Source organism: Pomacea canaliculata, linkage group LG9 (genome assembly GCF_003073045.1).
Source record: "Pomacea canaliculata isolate SZHN2017 linkage group LG9, ASM307304v1, whole genome shotgun sequence".
NCBI lineage: Eukaryota > Metazoa > Mollusca > Gastropoda > Architaenioglossa > Ampullariidae > Pomacea > Pomacea canaliculata.
Window position 1 is genome coordinate 10,572,915 of NC_037598.1, and position 16,471 is coordinate 10,589,385.

At 39.3% G+C, this 16,471-nt stretch overlaps 3 protein-coding genes across 4 annotated transcripts in view; 1 reads left to right on the forward strand and 2 right to left on the reverse strand.

Moving 5' to 3' along the window:
- LOC112572869 (multiple epidermal growth factor-like domains protein 10) overlaps positions 1-16,471 on the reverse strand; it is a 64,297-nt gene that overhangs the window by 39,687 nt on the left and 8,139 nt on the right. The gene's annotated exons all lie outside the window — the stretch shown is intronic.
- Positions 1,325-5,520, reverse strand: LOC112572879 (lipoxygenase homology domain-containing protein 1-like). Its single transcript, XM_025252861.1, has 6 exons — positions 5,462-5,520; positions 4,224-4,330; positions 3,813-4,060; positions 2,995-3,100; positions 2,656-2,707; positions 1,325-2,140 (listed from the first exon to the last, which is right to left on the reverse strand). The coding sequence occupies exons 1-5, from the start codon at positions 5,518-5,520 to the stop codon at positions 2,694-2,696; spliced, it is 534 nt and encodes a 177-aa protein (XP_025108646.1). The 3' UTR covers positions 1,325-2,140; positions 2,656-2,693.
- Positions 5,665-16,471, forward strand: part of LOC112572874 — a 56,364-nt gene continuing 45,557 nt past the window's right edge. Inside the window, exons 1-4 of the mRNA XM_025252854.1 lie at positions 5,665-5,885; positions 8,248-8,367; positions 10,308-10,514; positions 12,872-12,985. Coding sequence (XP_025108639.1) covers positions 5,795-5,885; positions 8,248-8,367; positions 10,308-10,514; positions 12,872-12,985 — 532 coding nt within the window. The 5' untranslated portion in view covers positions 5,665-5,794. The remainder of the gene's footprint in view (positions 5,886-8,247; positions 8,368-10,307; positions 10,515-12,871; positions 12,986-16,471) is intronic.

Below are 16,471 nucleotides of genomic sequence, written 5' to 3' on the forward strand. Positions count from 1 at the left end.
ATTACTACAGTCGTTCATATGTTGTTTCATTGTTCTTCTGTCCCTCGTATGTTGCCCGTGTCTCGTTGTTCTTCTTAAAGACCAACCTACACTGTTTGCCGTTTTTCAGATATCAGTAGATATCTGTGATATAAACCTAACTTGTAAATTTCAGCCCAAGCCCATCAGTTAATTAGAGTCAAAATCCACTACAGTCAAAAATCCAAAGCAAGATGAAATAACATGAGACGGAAGCCGTTAGTGGACGAAGATGTCTATTGTAAGTAATGACGCAGCACAAGCACAGAATAGCAATCCACAACAGAGGCGAACGATGCAACAAACATTACAGATGAACGGGAGAAACCAAAACTCATCGTAGATCCACAGAAGATAAAAAAAAGTCAGAGCTGGTCCCCTCCAGCCAGTTAAGCCAAGGGAGATCACTCTCTGTTACAGCCCTTTACTCAATGGCCATCGTCTCTTGTTGCACTATGAAAGTATTGTTCTTCGTTTGCCATCTTCTTTATGTCTCTCTCAGTGACATTCCTCTAAACTTGTGCCTCTTTGATTCGATTCACCTGCAAATCTCCTCGTCTTCATCCTCATCCTCATCCTCATTGTCATCTGTCGAGCTCGTCGAGCGTTGAGTGTGTGTGTGTACGTGTGTGTATGAGAGATACTTCGTGCGTATGTGTACGCTCGTCTTCTTAAAACACATGAAACAGATAAACAAGCATATAGTGAGGACATATGTGTGTATGTGTTTGTAAACAAGTTGTTTGTCTATAGCAGTCTCCAAAGAAACAATTTCTTCAAATCACAGAAGAGAAATGATCGCCTTTTAATTTGTTTATTTTCACCGTCATTGACAATGATGCCGTTCAAAATCTTAGAACACGCTATTCGAATAATTAAAAATTATTTTCCACTCTTTTACTTTTTGTAGAATTGTTTGCTTTAGAATTGTTTGTGAGGAAAAAGACTTTGAAAGTTAAGAGGTCTACTTTTGCAGAGGCGTTTACAGTTTACTACTCTTTATGGTTGCCTAGTGTATGCTAACAGTATATTTATACTTAGGCGGCCCGGTGGCGCAACGGTTAGCACTGTTCGCGCCTGTCACCAATACAGTGAAGGTTGGCTGCCCTGAGTTCATTTCTCGTCTCGGGCATGCTGTTCTTTCTCTGTACGTGGCATCTGTTTACAGGGCTGGCTGCCCTCCGCCAAGGACGGTCCCAAGCCCGGCTGAAAAAGGAGGAGGGTTGGGCGTGGGGCCAGCACCCCCACCCCGTAAAACAAATCCTTGCTACTAAAACATCGACAACAGTTAAGACTGTAGTCGATGGCCTATGCCCCAGGAGGGGCGAAGGGCCTTAAAAAAAAAGTATTTATACTTCTTTATAATATCTTGTGTCAAAATAATCAAATATAAAATAACTATGCACAAATGTGTTTTCATGTTGTTCCGATGAAAATTCTGATTGTAATCCATAATATTTTGAAAAATGTACTTTTTTTCAAAATAACATTCAGACAGTATCAAATTGCAGATCATTGAATAGAGTGTCTTTCTATAGTACAAGTTTTTATCTCACTTTTCAAGAATGCTCATTTTCATATCTCTGAATGTCTTGGAGATGTATCTGGTTAAAGTGGTACCCCTCAAAATTCACCAGAAAAAAGAAAATGTATTCTTAGTAAGACAATTACAGCTAAATTAATACTTGGTAGGTGTGAAAATTAATCTTTTTAAAGCTTCAAAAATGTCTTTTAACAAAGAGGCATATCCATCATATGTATTACCAAAGTATCAAATTGTAATGTTATCTTAGGCTCGTCCATGACCGCTACCTTCTGAAGTACACTCTAATGGAATCATTAATTTGACCACTCAAACCTACACACCTATTTTGAAAACAATTATTGACTCATATTAATTATGCTTTTATCACTACGCTACAGTTTCTTATGGGATTGCCTACAAACACTGTCATAATTTGTGTTACTTTTGCTGTTAAATACTAAAGATTGTAAACTGCAAGCAAAATCATTAGCATGGGTGTGTGCCCTGACACTGTTGAAAGTTGACTGTAGACATTGAAAGATATTTCTTATCACTCCTGTTAGCCAATGAGCAAGGTGTTTCACTGTGAAGAATCCTCTGCACACACAATGTAAGTTACATGAAAACAAAAATGGAAGATTATCTAATGAAGTGTAAAAAAATTAAACAAATAAAATAGCTTTAAGCGGTTTGATTGTATTGTTTAAAACGTTTTCTAAAGGAAATCTTCAAGTTCTAAAACGTTTTTGCAATGTATTGCCTTTTATAAAAAAAAGTTGTAAAGTAAAATTGCTAAAAGTTTCTAAAGTGCTTCAGTTATTTTGCAATGTTTGTTATGGACGTAAATAAGCAAACTAACAATGTAAAATTCATGTGAATATATCTGCTCAATGAAATTATTATTCTCTATATTGCATATTTCTATATATTGTATACTATACTACATATTGTATGCTATACTATATAATAATATTATATTATGCATAGCAATGACATATTTTACAAGTATATTTCGGCTTCAGGTAATTTTATGCAAAATATGTAAGCAAATATAAGTAATTTTTCAGCAAGAATTACAGAATTGAAACGCGTTTCTAAATGATTTTCAATACCTTTATGATGGTTGGTCAGCCGTATTCAAAGTCTGCACCTACTTCTTTTTACCTGATAACAGTCATTGTCAGACAGTATAGAAATGTAAATGTAGACTGATGTAAATAAAAAAATATGTGCTTTAAACCTAATCACATTACTTTCATCCAACAAAATCAGTGTTAGTCAAGTTGTGAATTTGCAACAGGCTAGTTGAATGTTTCAGAAACATCTACACTCTTCTACAAGATGCTAAATATGCAACACACATAGCAACAAATGTTGTCTTTTTGGCAAAGAGTGTTACCATTATATATTTCTTACATATTTATAAGATACTATATACTTATTTCTCTCACATGATTGGTCAGGGTAAAGTTTCCTCTGTAACTGAGTATTCGATGATATCCAGCAGTCGCACCTTAAATTGTACGGCGTCTTTGCGTTTTGAGAATAAATCTGAATCTGTGAGCAACAGAACAACACAAAAGCTTGGAAGACACTAGCTTAGTGGCAAGTGTGTTATCACACAGAAATTATGAACAATAAGACATTTAATGTGTTTAGACACGTTGAGAAATCTCTTTTCTATATCATTGAGATTTAAATTTGTAAAAAGGACAAACATGACAAAATTGCATTAAATACACATTTTGTGAATGAATACTAAGAAATTTTCTTGTAAAGGCAAATACAAAACATTAAACTTAAGCTTCTTTACCCTAATGGATGTAGTATTACTAAAGTCATAACCAGGTAAAATAACAGTCGGTGTGTCAGGTGTCATAGGGAATATTGTCTGTCTGTTGCCATTAGTTTTAGGCAAATTCGTCTTTAACTGCAAATTTCTTGGGGGCTTGGGGGACTTCTCGCATTTGTGCAATAAATTTGCGAAACTTATTTTATTCTGAACAGGGATCATGTACTGTGACATTCATCTCTACAAAGTTGAGGGGGCTATCCAAGAGGTTATCCATGCTCTTCACCTGTATCGTTAGATTCTTTCAGTTTAAACGGAAACAGTCTTATGATGTTTGTAAGACTTAAACGTGGCACAGCTACCACACGCTATTGTGGTATTTACAGGTATGTTTGTTGAGTATCTGATCTAATTACAATGTTTCTCTTATTTTGATTAGTGTATATTGCTTACAACGTTGTAAAAATAATATTTTACTTTGTACAGATGCCAGGCATGAGCCTTGTGTCTTCCGCTAGAACGGATGACCGCTGAGCACAGCTCACCAATGTAGGGCGTTGTAACAACGAATGTGTTCTTACTCCCTCTCTCAAAGTTGTTGGCTTTATTGTTTAAGTGTAGCTCTTTTGAAGTTCCGCTAGTTCCAATGAGAGTAATATAGATAGTGGAGTCTGTACCCGCATGTTGTTGGTCCGATGTAAACACATTAATCGTCCATTCGTACCCTAGTAAAATAAAACACACCAAAAATTTCGTTTCATTAATTAATTATCTTTTTCTAGTCTTTTGTCTTTTTATAATCTTCCCTTTTTTCCTGACAAATATATTTATTTCTGTGTACTGTAAGTGTTTTTGTGTATTATTAATGTACATTACAATCACCCTTACCTTGAACACCAAAACCTTGAATAAACAAGAGCAGAAAGACGAGAGGCCACATCCTGTTCTTCCCAGTCGACGCCAGCGAGTCCACGTAGAAAATTCCTAAAGACAGTCTGTGATAACGAATATATATATATATACTTACTACAAAACTAATTATCGACCATGTGACTTTATCAATATTTCTATTGCATTTGAGAACAAAATCACACAGATGGTTTGGGTATAAAGTAGACAGAAAATTAGAAAGATTATTTGCCATATAAAAACATACTCTTCTCGGAGCATTTTCACACACGTCTTGAGTGCAGCAGCAATCAAAATAATAGCAGTAGTAAAAAGGATGGAGGCATCAGTGTCGAGAGCTCGTATCGCATGAAAATTAACTTTGTATTATGTTTCTTAGTGCAACGAGAGGCGATGACAATATGATGTGGCTAAAACAGATGGTGCCAAAAATACTGCACACATCAGCTTCAGCTTCTTGATATGTTCCTTTTCTTTTTATTCTATACTTGTATGTCATATATTTCAAAAAGTTGTTCTCATCATCAACCGCTGTTCACGTGCGATAATATAAACGATGAAGGAACTTTCTCCTTCTTTTTATTTGTCATACTCTTAGTATTTTTACATTTGGGCAAACACTATTTAGCTTTTTGTACACACAATTCCCGCTTTTTACTTTCGTATGCGTCTTCTTCATTTGCGCAATCAATATCTTGCTGAAATCCAATTATCTATTAATATTGTTTTGACTTTCAAACCATCTAGGTGTCGTGGTGTCCAATACTTATCAACTCTCTCCTGACATTTACGCGTTTCTCCGTTTCAGAGGCCCTGTCTATGTTAACTACAGACTTACAGACACAAAAAAGAAATGTTCTCACTCATTTAAATTAAATAAATTAGACTCAAGTTTTAGTCGTTAAAAATTATGATGGTCCACGTCATAAAAGATTTCTCATTACAATCACCCTGCACTGCTAAATATATGAGTGGATATTTTCTCTCTACGAAACTAAAGGACAATATTTTTGCACTCACTATTTTTGAGGAATGTTGTGGTGTTATTCTGCTAGGGACGTGGCCATTTCAGATATAATTTTCAGTAATATTTCAACGTGTATTTGTAATTCGTCGTATGCGGAGGCACGTGTGGTGGAGGACAAGTCAGGCCTTGACCTGGTTATAGAATTCGCACCCAGTCACCCCTGCAGTCTCGCCTGCTTCGTAAACTCAACCCTGCTTCCACTGTGTCTTGTGTATTTCTTCCGTAAAGACCTTCCACATTCAGCACCATCTTAGAAAGAGTTCGCCAAGTGTCTCGATACAATTTTCGGCTAATCTCGGTGTCTGAGCGTTCAAACAAAACCGTTGAGAGACCAGCAGACGACTGTTCACGTGGTTTGAGTTGTCGAGCGAGAAGCACTGCGTCGTAGGCTGAGCGCGGACCGGGGTGACAGGTCACATCTATTTATAGCCGCCTGTTGTCGAGAAATGCAAGGCTAAAGGTCAGGCGAACGGCTTGCACAGTATGCCACCTACAACACAGTGGTTGACATGAACACAGTGTCATGATAAAGGACCTAAACATGGCGTCTCTCCTTCGACCTCTCATCGTTGCTATCGTCTGTGAAGTTTTCATGTCCACCCCGACAGAGTCAGGTGAAGACCTTGATATTTTTTCACTCGCTGAGGTCGTTTTTTTAATGACTCGATGAAAGATCACTTACATACAGAAAGTTATTGTAAATAAGTGCAAGTCAAAGGTCACAATCAGTAGCAAGGCTAGGATCACGGATGTGTGAAAGCTTAGTTGTGAATGTGACGATGTGAACTGTATCTGCATTTCCACTGTCTTACTTAATGAGGCTGTACTTTCACTTTCATGTTTTGTGTTGTGCTACTAGTCTTTGCCTATATCTTTGTTTATATACGTGTGGACCTTAATGTGTTGTAAACGTGTCAGCGACTCACGCGCCGGTGCCGACAAAAGAAGTTACGACGTCGATAATACCGAGTACAGTTGTTTCCTTGTTTCGTTTGTTCGCTGGTTAGTTGGTTTGTTTGTTCTTTGGTTGGTTCTTTGGTACGTTTGTTTGCAAGTTTGTTGGTTTATTTATTTGCTTGTTTGTGTGTACGTTCCTTTGCTGGTTTGCTGGTTGGTTTGGTCGTTTTCTATTTTAATTGTTGGTTAGGCGTGGTTCGTGTTGGTTTTTTTGGTTCTGTTGTGGTAGTGGTGGTGGTCGGGTTCGTTCACTGGTAGTTGGTTCGTCGTGGGTTGTTAGTTCCGTTGGTACATGTCGTCTTGTTGGTGTTGTTGTCGTTGTTGGGCTTCGTTGGTATGGGGGTGGGTGTTGTGTCGTTGCCTGCTTGTGTTCGGTAGTTTTTTTTTTTGTTGTTGGTTAGATACTAGTTCGTTGGTTGTTCTTTGGTTCCTTGTTACGTTCGTTTGCTGGTTTGTTGGTTTGATCCCTTCACTGTCAGGTGTTTGTTGGTAAGGTGGTGGGCTGGTTATTTGTTTGTGGTACGTTTTGTTTGTTGTGAGTTGGTTATTGATTTTTTTGTTCGTGTCGTTGTCGCTAGTTCTTTTCGTTGTTTGTTCTTTGTTTGTTTATTTGTTTGTTGAGTTTTTGCCGCGTTCGTTGAATGGCTGATTTGTTTGTTTTTTTCGCTGACTATTTGGTTTTCTTGGTTGGTTTCCTTCCGATTGCTTGCTTTATCCTTGGTCCTTCTTTCTTGGTCGTTGCTTTTCTTTTCGTTGTTTGTTTGGTTCGTTGTGTGGTCCGCCTGTTTTCTCTTGATTGATTGCTGTTTAGCTGGCTTTCTGTGTGTTTATTGGTTGATGGCGTTGCTGATTGGTCGAGTGGTTATGTGTGTGTGACGGCTTTAATTCAGGCAAACACCGCTGTTTCGTCAGGGATTTGAAATTTAAAGGCTTACGCATTTCCGTTAAGAGCAAACAGAGATAGATGATGATGATGACGAGGACGACGACGACGATTATTGTAGTTTGGAGAGACATCAATGTCTTCTATTGTGACTTACATGAGCTGCTCGACTCTGTTGCTGAAAAAGACTCACAGTTTTAAAAAAATTTTCTTAAAGTTAGCCGCTCAGATAACTATACTTAAGATTAACGATATCGTGTACCAAGCCTTGAAGAGACAGATATTTGTTTGTCACGTTTACAGAGCTGTGACCTGTAGCTACCTGCTCCACTTTTAACCCCGAACACTCTCTCACTTCATGCCACATGAATAGGTATCTGCTCAGAAACATGTGCCAGAGACAGTCATTATGTCTGAAAAAAATATGTTGATAAACAGCCAGACCTTGTGTCAGATGTGTGTATGTTAGTACATAACCGGCGTGACACACTTCAATGTTTTCATTCCTCGCTGCATGGAGCTGTTGTAGTGAATTAGTATAAACACTGGGGACAGCTGATGACCGAGGCTTAATTGCAGATAGTTTATTTACAAACATATATAAACAACTGAAATACTATAATCTCTTCAGTTTTTCCCTAATACGTACCCATAAATATCCGTACACAGAAAAGTTGTATACATGATGTCATTATCAGCAACACCATCATCCATTTATCTTTAATCATTTTCTTCATTTCTTTTATTTGTTTTTTATTTTGGTTACAGCATTGTCATCCATTATTATTCATCTTGTTTATTTTACGAATCTGTTTCTATTCTCCTATGTTTATGTTTTTTATGGCTTGCTTGCCATCGATGGATTCTTAAACTCTGAGGGCTCAGGTATGATGCGTGAGGTTTTAGTCACACAGCATCAGTGTAAACAAATATTATTTCGGATTATCTAACTATATTTAAAAAATTTTAAAACACGTATTTATTATGTATTTAATTAAGATTAACCAACATAAAAAAAATTACTGAAAATATCAAGATATCCTTGTTAAAATCTCAAAACATCTCTAACTATTGCAATTGTTTGGTCTGCGTGCATGCGTACACGTTTGTCTGTGTGCTCGTGTACATGTGATCAGGACTACCGTGCATTTTGACGGCGTCTCCAGACACTGTAGGCTCCATGGAGTGCAAATTCGACGAGGAGGTCCAGTTCATCCAGGTGGATTATTATAAGCCTGATTCTGTAGATCCTCCAGGTAACTTTGCCTTTGACCTCTGATTAATCACAAGTCACATGCTTTGAAAGAAATAAAACTGTATCCTTTAAGTGCCTGGTTTAGCAATTATTTGGATAAAATAAATGACACTCCTCATAAGTTCTACATAAACAATGCAGAGGTGTGTGCAAAGGTCAAATTTACAAACATTCTGAGTTTGAGTGGATGTTACATCAGACAGGTACTAGCACTTACAGTACTTACTCTGTACCCAGACAATTTAAAACAGCTGTGATCAAGCCTATCTTAAAGAAGCACAACTTGGACCCTAGCTTGTGTAAAAACTATAGACCTGTGTCGAATTTGCCTTTTGTTTCGAAACTTGTGGAGCGTGTCGTTGCTCAGCAGTTGACATTCCACCTGGACCGCTACAGCTTATTGGATAAATTCCAGTCGGCGTATAGACCCAAGCACAGCTGTGAGACCAGCCCTTCTGCGTCTTATGAACGATCTTCTGTGCAGTGCGGATGCAGGGGAAAGTGACTCTTGTGGTCCTCCTTGATCTGAGTGGCGGCTTCGGATGTCATTGATCACTCCACTCTACTAACTCGTCTCCAGATGGAGGTGGGCATTGGTGGTTCCGCCTTGCAGTGGTTCCATTCCTACCTCAGTGATCGCACACAAAGGGTGATGGTTCAATCAAGCTTCTTCGGTGGACAGTTCCACTGCTGTGCGGTGTCCCGCAGGGCTCTGTTTTGGGCCCGGTTCATTTTCTATTTACACATCTCAGCTTGGTCCTCTCATTGAGAAGCATAATGGTGAACCGTAAGATGTTTGCAGATGACACTGAACTCTATTTTTCATTTAGTACTGACAGTGAGGCGGTGCGTGAGGCAGTTTGTGCCTGTAGAAGATTGTTTGCTTAGAGGTCAAGTCATGGATGCTGAGGAATAAACTCAAGCTTAATGATGAGAAGACAGAGGCGAATGCTATGTGGTTCCAAGCTTAGCCTTAGTAAAGTCTCTCTAGACTCCATCCCAAGTGGGTCAAGCTAGAATTCTCTCTCCAGCTCCGTACGCGAACCTTGGGCTCTATGTTGACAATCTTCTTACTATGCTGATCATGTCAGTTCTGTAGTCAAGGCATGTTATTTCCATATCCGCACACTTGGACGACTCCGACCCAGTCTTAATAAGAAGACTGCAAATGCAGTTGCTGTGTCCCTCATCGGTTCTACATCTAGACTTATGCCAACAAGCTGCCTCTGGGGGGATTTCAAAGAGCGAGTGTGTCGAGGCTACAGCGAGTGCAAATATACGGCTGCGAGGATAGTGGCAGGAAAGAAAACAACTGACCATATTACTCCTGTACTTCGTGACCTACATTGGCTTCCTGTGGAGAAGCGAATTGAGCACAAATTGTTAACCTTAACTTATGGCTGTCTTCACGACCTTGCACCTGCCTATCTGCAAGAACTCATTCGCTGTTACCAACCCCAGCGGAACCTTCGTTCAGCAAGCACACTTCAGACTTGAACGACCGAGTGTTCAGTCAGGGAAATGCTAATAAGAAAGACTGCGGGTTTCAGATCCTTCTCCAATGTAGCCCCGCTTTTGTGGAACTCGCTTCCCCTCTCGACAAGGAGTCTGATAGTATTGGATCTTTCAAGAAAACATCTGAAAGACGTCACTTGTTAAACTTTTTGAAAGTTTTTCATTTGACCTGCCAGTTTTGTGGCTGCTGGGATCACCGCGCATTGAGCGCATCTTTGTGATGCGGATACTAGCGCGCTATAAAACTACATCATCATCATCATCATTACTTATAGTATCTATGGCGTGATATATATATTGGATGTATAATTTGTTCCCAATAAAAATCTTTCAGTGATGCAAGAAAGAATTAATTCTGGAATGTTTGCCTTAAGTCGTGCTTTTCCGCACACCCTGTGTAATTGTTCTTATTGCTTTTTCCTCCAGTGATTGCTGTATCGTGTGACCAAAACAACTGTGAACCTAACGCCAAATTCGCAGACATGTTGAAAGTGAGAGGAAGCCCCAGCAAACGTTTGCTGACCTCACGCTACACGGGTGCCCCAGAGCTGCGGGAAATACAGATGTCAAGCGCAGACCGTGTAAATCCTCAGTCAAAGGAGGGAGTGTGCTCTCTTTGGTTTCCAAATACCGGTATTTAGTTTATGTCCCATCACACGGAAAATTTAGTTTTACAAATTCTCTTGTTTTTGTTGTTGGGCACTTCTTGCCGAATTATTATTGTGTTTATCTCTTTAATCATTTGTGTACTTCTGCCAGTTTGTCTCCGTGTCTACGTTTGTATTCTTTTCTTTCATCTGTCTGGTTTCCTTTCTGGTCATGTTTTGAAAAATGTATGTTTTCGCTATTTATTATATCGCCCAGAAAGCTATTTGATAAACCAAAATGAGTTTAGAAGCCATGAGAACAAACAGTAGATCTTGAAACAAGAACTACATAGTCAGAAAGATAGAGTGAAACTTGAATAATTGTCGTGTACAACAAAGTCAGTCATAATTCAAATTAACTACCCGTTAGCAAAGTACTCCAATGAGAGGCTAAAGTTGTTTCCGTACATACTGAACGCTGAAGCTGAAAAAGTAATGGCTGACACTGGCAACGCTCCCAGCAATATTCAGATATTTTCTGGTGTAGTGTCTGTTGATGTTTACTGGGAAAGGATTTAGATGGCAAAGTGTGCGGCGCCACAGATCGCTGTAAATTCCAGAGTAGGCCGTGAGTTCGAGGTTCTCCAGGAACTGATTTTGGCATGGAAGGTATCAGAAGGTGTTTTACAACTTTCTGCAAAGACATTTTCCCTTATATTTGTCTCATGTCTATGTTAGCAGCACGCTGACCCCCTTTCTCTCATTTATTATAATATATCTTTTTTACTTTCAAGTTTTGTCTTTACAAAGGCGGATAGGTTCAAGTTGAAGTTTATTCTCTGTCACGTGCACACACGTGGTGGGTTTCTTATTGTCTCGTGTATGTATGGCGTCTTGTGTCTGACGTATCGTGTACGTCATTTGTCCCACGTCACATGAAGTAGAAAAAGACGTCATATATAAGAATGGAAGTTGCACTAAAATGGCCGTGTTACAGCCCTTTACTTACTGGCCATCGTCTCTTGTTGCACTATTAAACTATTGGTCTTCGTCCGCCATCTTCTTTATGTCTCTCTCAGTGACATTCCTCTAAACTTGTGCCTCTTTGATTCGATTCACCTACAAATCTCCTCGTCCTTATCCTCATCCTCATCCTTATCGTCATCTGTTGGGGCTCGTCGAGCGTTGAGTGTGTGTGTGTACGTGTGTTTTTGAGAGAGATACTTCGTGCGTATGTGTACGTTCGTCTTCTTAAAACACATGACCAGATAAACAGGCATGTAGTGAGGACATATGTGTGTATGTGTTTGTAAACAAGTTGTTTGTCTATAGCAGTCTCCAAAGAAACAATTTCTTCAAATCACAAAAGAGAAATGTTCGCCTTTTAATTTGTTTATTTTCACCGTGGATTAGAAGTCATTGACAACGATACATTTCAAAATCTTAGAACTGATATTCCAACAATTAAAAATTATTTTTCGCACTTTTTTTCTTTTTGTAGAATTGTTTGCTTTCGAATTGTTTGTGAAGTAAAAGACTTTGAAAGTTAAGAGGTATAATTTTGCAGAGGCGTTTACAGTTTACTACTCTTTATGGTTGGCTAGTGTACATGTTAACAGTATATTCATACTTTTTAATAATATCTTGTGTCAAAATAATCAAATATGAAATAACTATGTACAAAATGTGTTTTCATGTTGTTCCGATGAAAATTCTGATTGTAATCCATAATATTTGAAAATGTACTTTTTTCAAATACATTCAGACAGTATCAAAATTGGCAGATCATCATGAATAGAGTGTCTTTTCTATAGTTACAAGTTTTATCTCACTTTTCAAGAATGTCATTTTCATATCTCTGAATGTCTTGGAGCATGTATCTGGTCATCAAGTGGTACCCCTCAAAACTCACCAGAAAAAAGAAAACGTATTCTTAGTAAGACAATTACAGCTAAATTAATACTTGGTAGGTGTGAAAATTAATCTTTTTGAAGCTTCAAAAATGTCTTTTAACAAAGAGGCATATGAATCATATGTATTACCAAAGTATCAAATTGTAATGTTATCTTAGGCTCGTCCATAACCGCTACCTTCTGGGGTACACTCTAATGGAATTAATTTGACCACACAAACCTCCACACCTATTTCTTTGCCTATATCTATGTTTATATACGTGTGGACCTTTATGTGTTTGTAAACATGTATATCTTGTAAGATCTATGTATGCACGTGTGTGTGTGTGTGTGTGTGTGTTATGCAAATGAATATTATTTTTCACTCTTTAGCGTAAAGATTTAAGATTATAAAAGTCAAAGAATTTATTTTCTGGTCTTTATTTGTTTTTAAATTAGCGAGCAGGTAAATGCTTGATGAAATGTGCTCAATACACCTGATCATGTCCAGAGTGCAGTCTGATGGAGTCTTCGCAGTCTGTAGGCTCCATGGAGTGTCAATTCAGTGAGGAGGTCCAGTACATACAGTTGGATTTTTATGCGTCTGGTTCTACTGATCCGCCAGGTAACTTGTCCTTTATACCCATACTAGATGATGATGGTGATGGTGATGGTGTGTAACTATAAAGTTCCATTTCATAAAGCAGTTCAATCCGTCGCGCAGTGCTGAAACAGACGTTTAATAAACCTTACTGCTGAAAAGCAATAAATACAAGGTGCAACACATACTTACATAAGACATTAAGACACCTTACATATATAACACAGTAACAACCCACACAATTATCATACATTGCAATCATAACGTGCAGCATACCAACCATACAGACAAACACCAAAGCTGCAGACCATTATCTCTGAACCATGCCACCATGTGATCCAATTCTTAGCGATATGGAGACTCCTCGTTATTCACCATGACACCTGTCATCGTGGTGTCATCCGCAAACTTCACCATTCGGGTTGATCCGTGAGCTAAGACACAGTCTTTGGTGAAAAGATGGAATGGAGAGAGGACTCATCCTTGTGGTGTGCTTGTTTCTGATTCAGTAATATCAACAGCGAATGCACACACACACCATACACACCAGCCAGAAAGAGAGATTGAAAGTGTTACATTGGTACTTTTGCCGATAAGAGGTCATGGTCTCAAACTTTGGAGGACTTGATGTTGAAAAAGGGAGCAAAATGATTTTTAATCGAGTGTAAATGTTGTTGAGTAACAAGTCGCGAGTCGATACTATGTTCTCCGCTCGCACGGCCACAGATCTACATCAAAACGTCAGCCGCATTATTTGTTACTTTTGTACTTTCTTGTGTTAAAACGTTACAGACTGATGCTAAAAGACTGTATTTGTTAAAGTTTGAAATGTTCAGTCACCACTTTGACTCCTTGGTTCATCATGCAAAATTATGGAGGAAATAGGGAGTACGGGGGGGTTGGAGGCGGTGGCACTAGGGTGACAAGGTTTGAATAGATTGCGGGATCGGGGGTCCAAGAAAGACGTCCAGGCGGCATCCTCAACTGGCTGTATTTTGACTTAGGGGCATCGCCCCAACTCGAAATTCTATAGTTTAGGGTGGCGTTATGGCAAACTTATGCTCGAGAGTTGAGATCAATATGGTAGAAACTCGGCATTTCACTTGGGATTTTGCACCACTGCCCATAGCATCGATACGATATTTAACATTCGCTTCTGACAGTAGTTATCTCACAAGCCCATCAAGGTGAGGATAGGGAAAGAAGATGAGGATTATTTCAGTATATGGTCCGAATAGACTGGTAGATAGTGTTTGTTACAATTCAGAGAGCATTTTAGTATACATGGTTGATTTGATAGAACATTCGAATACGATAGGTATATAATAATAGGGATCTCGCAGCACTTTAACTGGAAAAAGGATAAAATAAATAAATAATATGACTACACACACATAGTGGATTGTATTGAGATGCGGAGTAATTGTATAAGGTAAAATGAAGCGCCATTCCTAAGGAGATTTGCAACGCTCTCTATATACTTTGATGAAAACAGATTACTATCATCTAGCCATCTTTCATTACGAGTATCTACAAAGAGGGAGAAGGTTCATTTAGATTAAATGAGAGTGCTGGATGTTATACTTACGATTGTACAGTAAATTGCCAGTTTTTAGCTGTACTTATGTGAGGACTCCATCAACGGCGGGTTACTTCTTTTTTTGCCATTTTCACCCTGCAGTGTCTTTATCTCACGGCCACCTTGTTTATTGGCTTCAGTACTAGTGGTCTTTATTTTTCGTGTTACAGTATTTGACATGATTGGATACGAATGAATGTACAGTGAGATTTTTTTCAGTAGTGTGTATCTTGTGACACGACGGTTTTTGTGACGCTAACGCATAGTCTTTCCAACTGTTGGAGAGTGAGAAACTTTAGGCAGACAGTTACTGACAATATAGAGGTACATCGGGTTGGTCTCAGCCATGCTGGAGGAACTACAGAGTGTCCAGCGCAGTCCAGTCGCAGGTACTCGGACAGGGAGGCAGGGAATTTCTTTTGGAATATCCGAGTTTCCAGGTACAAGGTTATTGTTTTTATTCTTGTGGTTTTTGGCCACTTGCTCTTGTCTCTAATTGTTATTTTTTTTTTTTTTTTTTTTTTTTTTTTTTTTGAGGATTTGAAACAATGGCCGCCGGGTAGGACCCACACTAATATACCATACAAATTCCCAGTATTATTAGTTTAGGAGGGTAAGGGTTAAATACGGAGATTTGAAATGTATGGAAGACAATAAATGCTTGTGATAAAAAGATGGAAAGTAAGGATGAATTTGTAAAAGTGTGATTCGCCAGCCAGGAGATCGGCAGAAAGCTGCAGCAAGAAGAATCAGACATCCTGTACTATGCTCCTTGTGCTGCTGGTATTGCGATAGCGGCGACAGTTTATCTTTACTTGCGTGCATCTGTAAATAACGAAGTCTTTAGGTTTGTAAGATCTTTGGTTTCATGAGTGTTCAGGCACAGTGCTTGTATCTCGAGTGTGTGTGTGTGCGTCGCGTGCATGTGTGCTATACTAGACCATAGAATTGTTCTCTGTAGTCATAAAGTTTAAGCAACATACTTAAACATTCACTCCAACATCACATTCGCTGTTTATTTCCCGTCCTACCTGTTGCCAGGAAAAAGCAGAGATCGGTCTTGACGACAAGTGTTGGCCCGGCTGTCGGAGCAGGACTCGCCTCTCGTACCAGAAGCCAATCCCGTGGTGACGCCTTACGAAACAGAGGGTGTAACAGGACAGGAGCATCTACCTGCGGACAGAGCGGGGATGGAGAGGGGAATGCTAGAGAGGAGGAATGGAATGTGATCCTGGAGCGAATGTGCAAGGATACTGCTGAATGAGGAACGACAATTGCCGTGGACGTCATCGCAAACAACAGAAAGACGATGCTGATATGGTTGGACGTTGGTCACGTTGCCATAGATCAGGTGAGTGCGTTATCCTGCCGGACGTGTGGACGATTGAAACAACGTGGCAAAATCTTCCTGGAATCGCTGTAACGCAGGCAGTTCCAAGTCCGTTGGGCTCCGGAAGAGTCATCTGTTGCCATGGTAACTATGGTTGGAGGAAATCAACTGGTACGGTGTGGAACGGGTACGAGAGAAATGGTCGTGGGCGTTTGTGGTGGAGAAGAGAGAGAAAGAAAATAATCTTGGACTGTGCGATCACGAAAGAAAAAAATCATACAGATAGGCCTGCGGATGCCGAAGCGATATATTGGATTCGTGGGTTCGAGAAAATATGAATTCCCCTTGACACGTACGATACTTGACGGAGTTATCTCCTGGAACTTGTGTGGATCTCTGTAGTCCGTGTACTGTGCGGTTGAGGAGGTTTTGCAGTCTGAACGTCACATAGAGCGTGGGGCGAGGTTACGTCTCATTCCTAAAACAAAAGGTTCATAGCAAGAAGACTATATAGATTGGAGTCAGAATACTGGTGGTGTCTGTCTAGAGACAGCGTTCATAAACTCTGTGGCGGTAGGGTGGTATGTTTTTTGTATGTAGA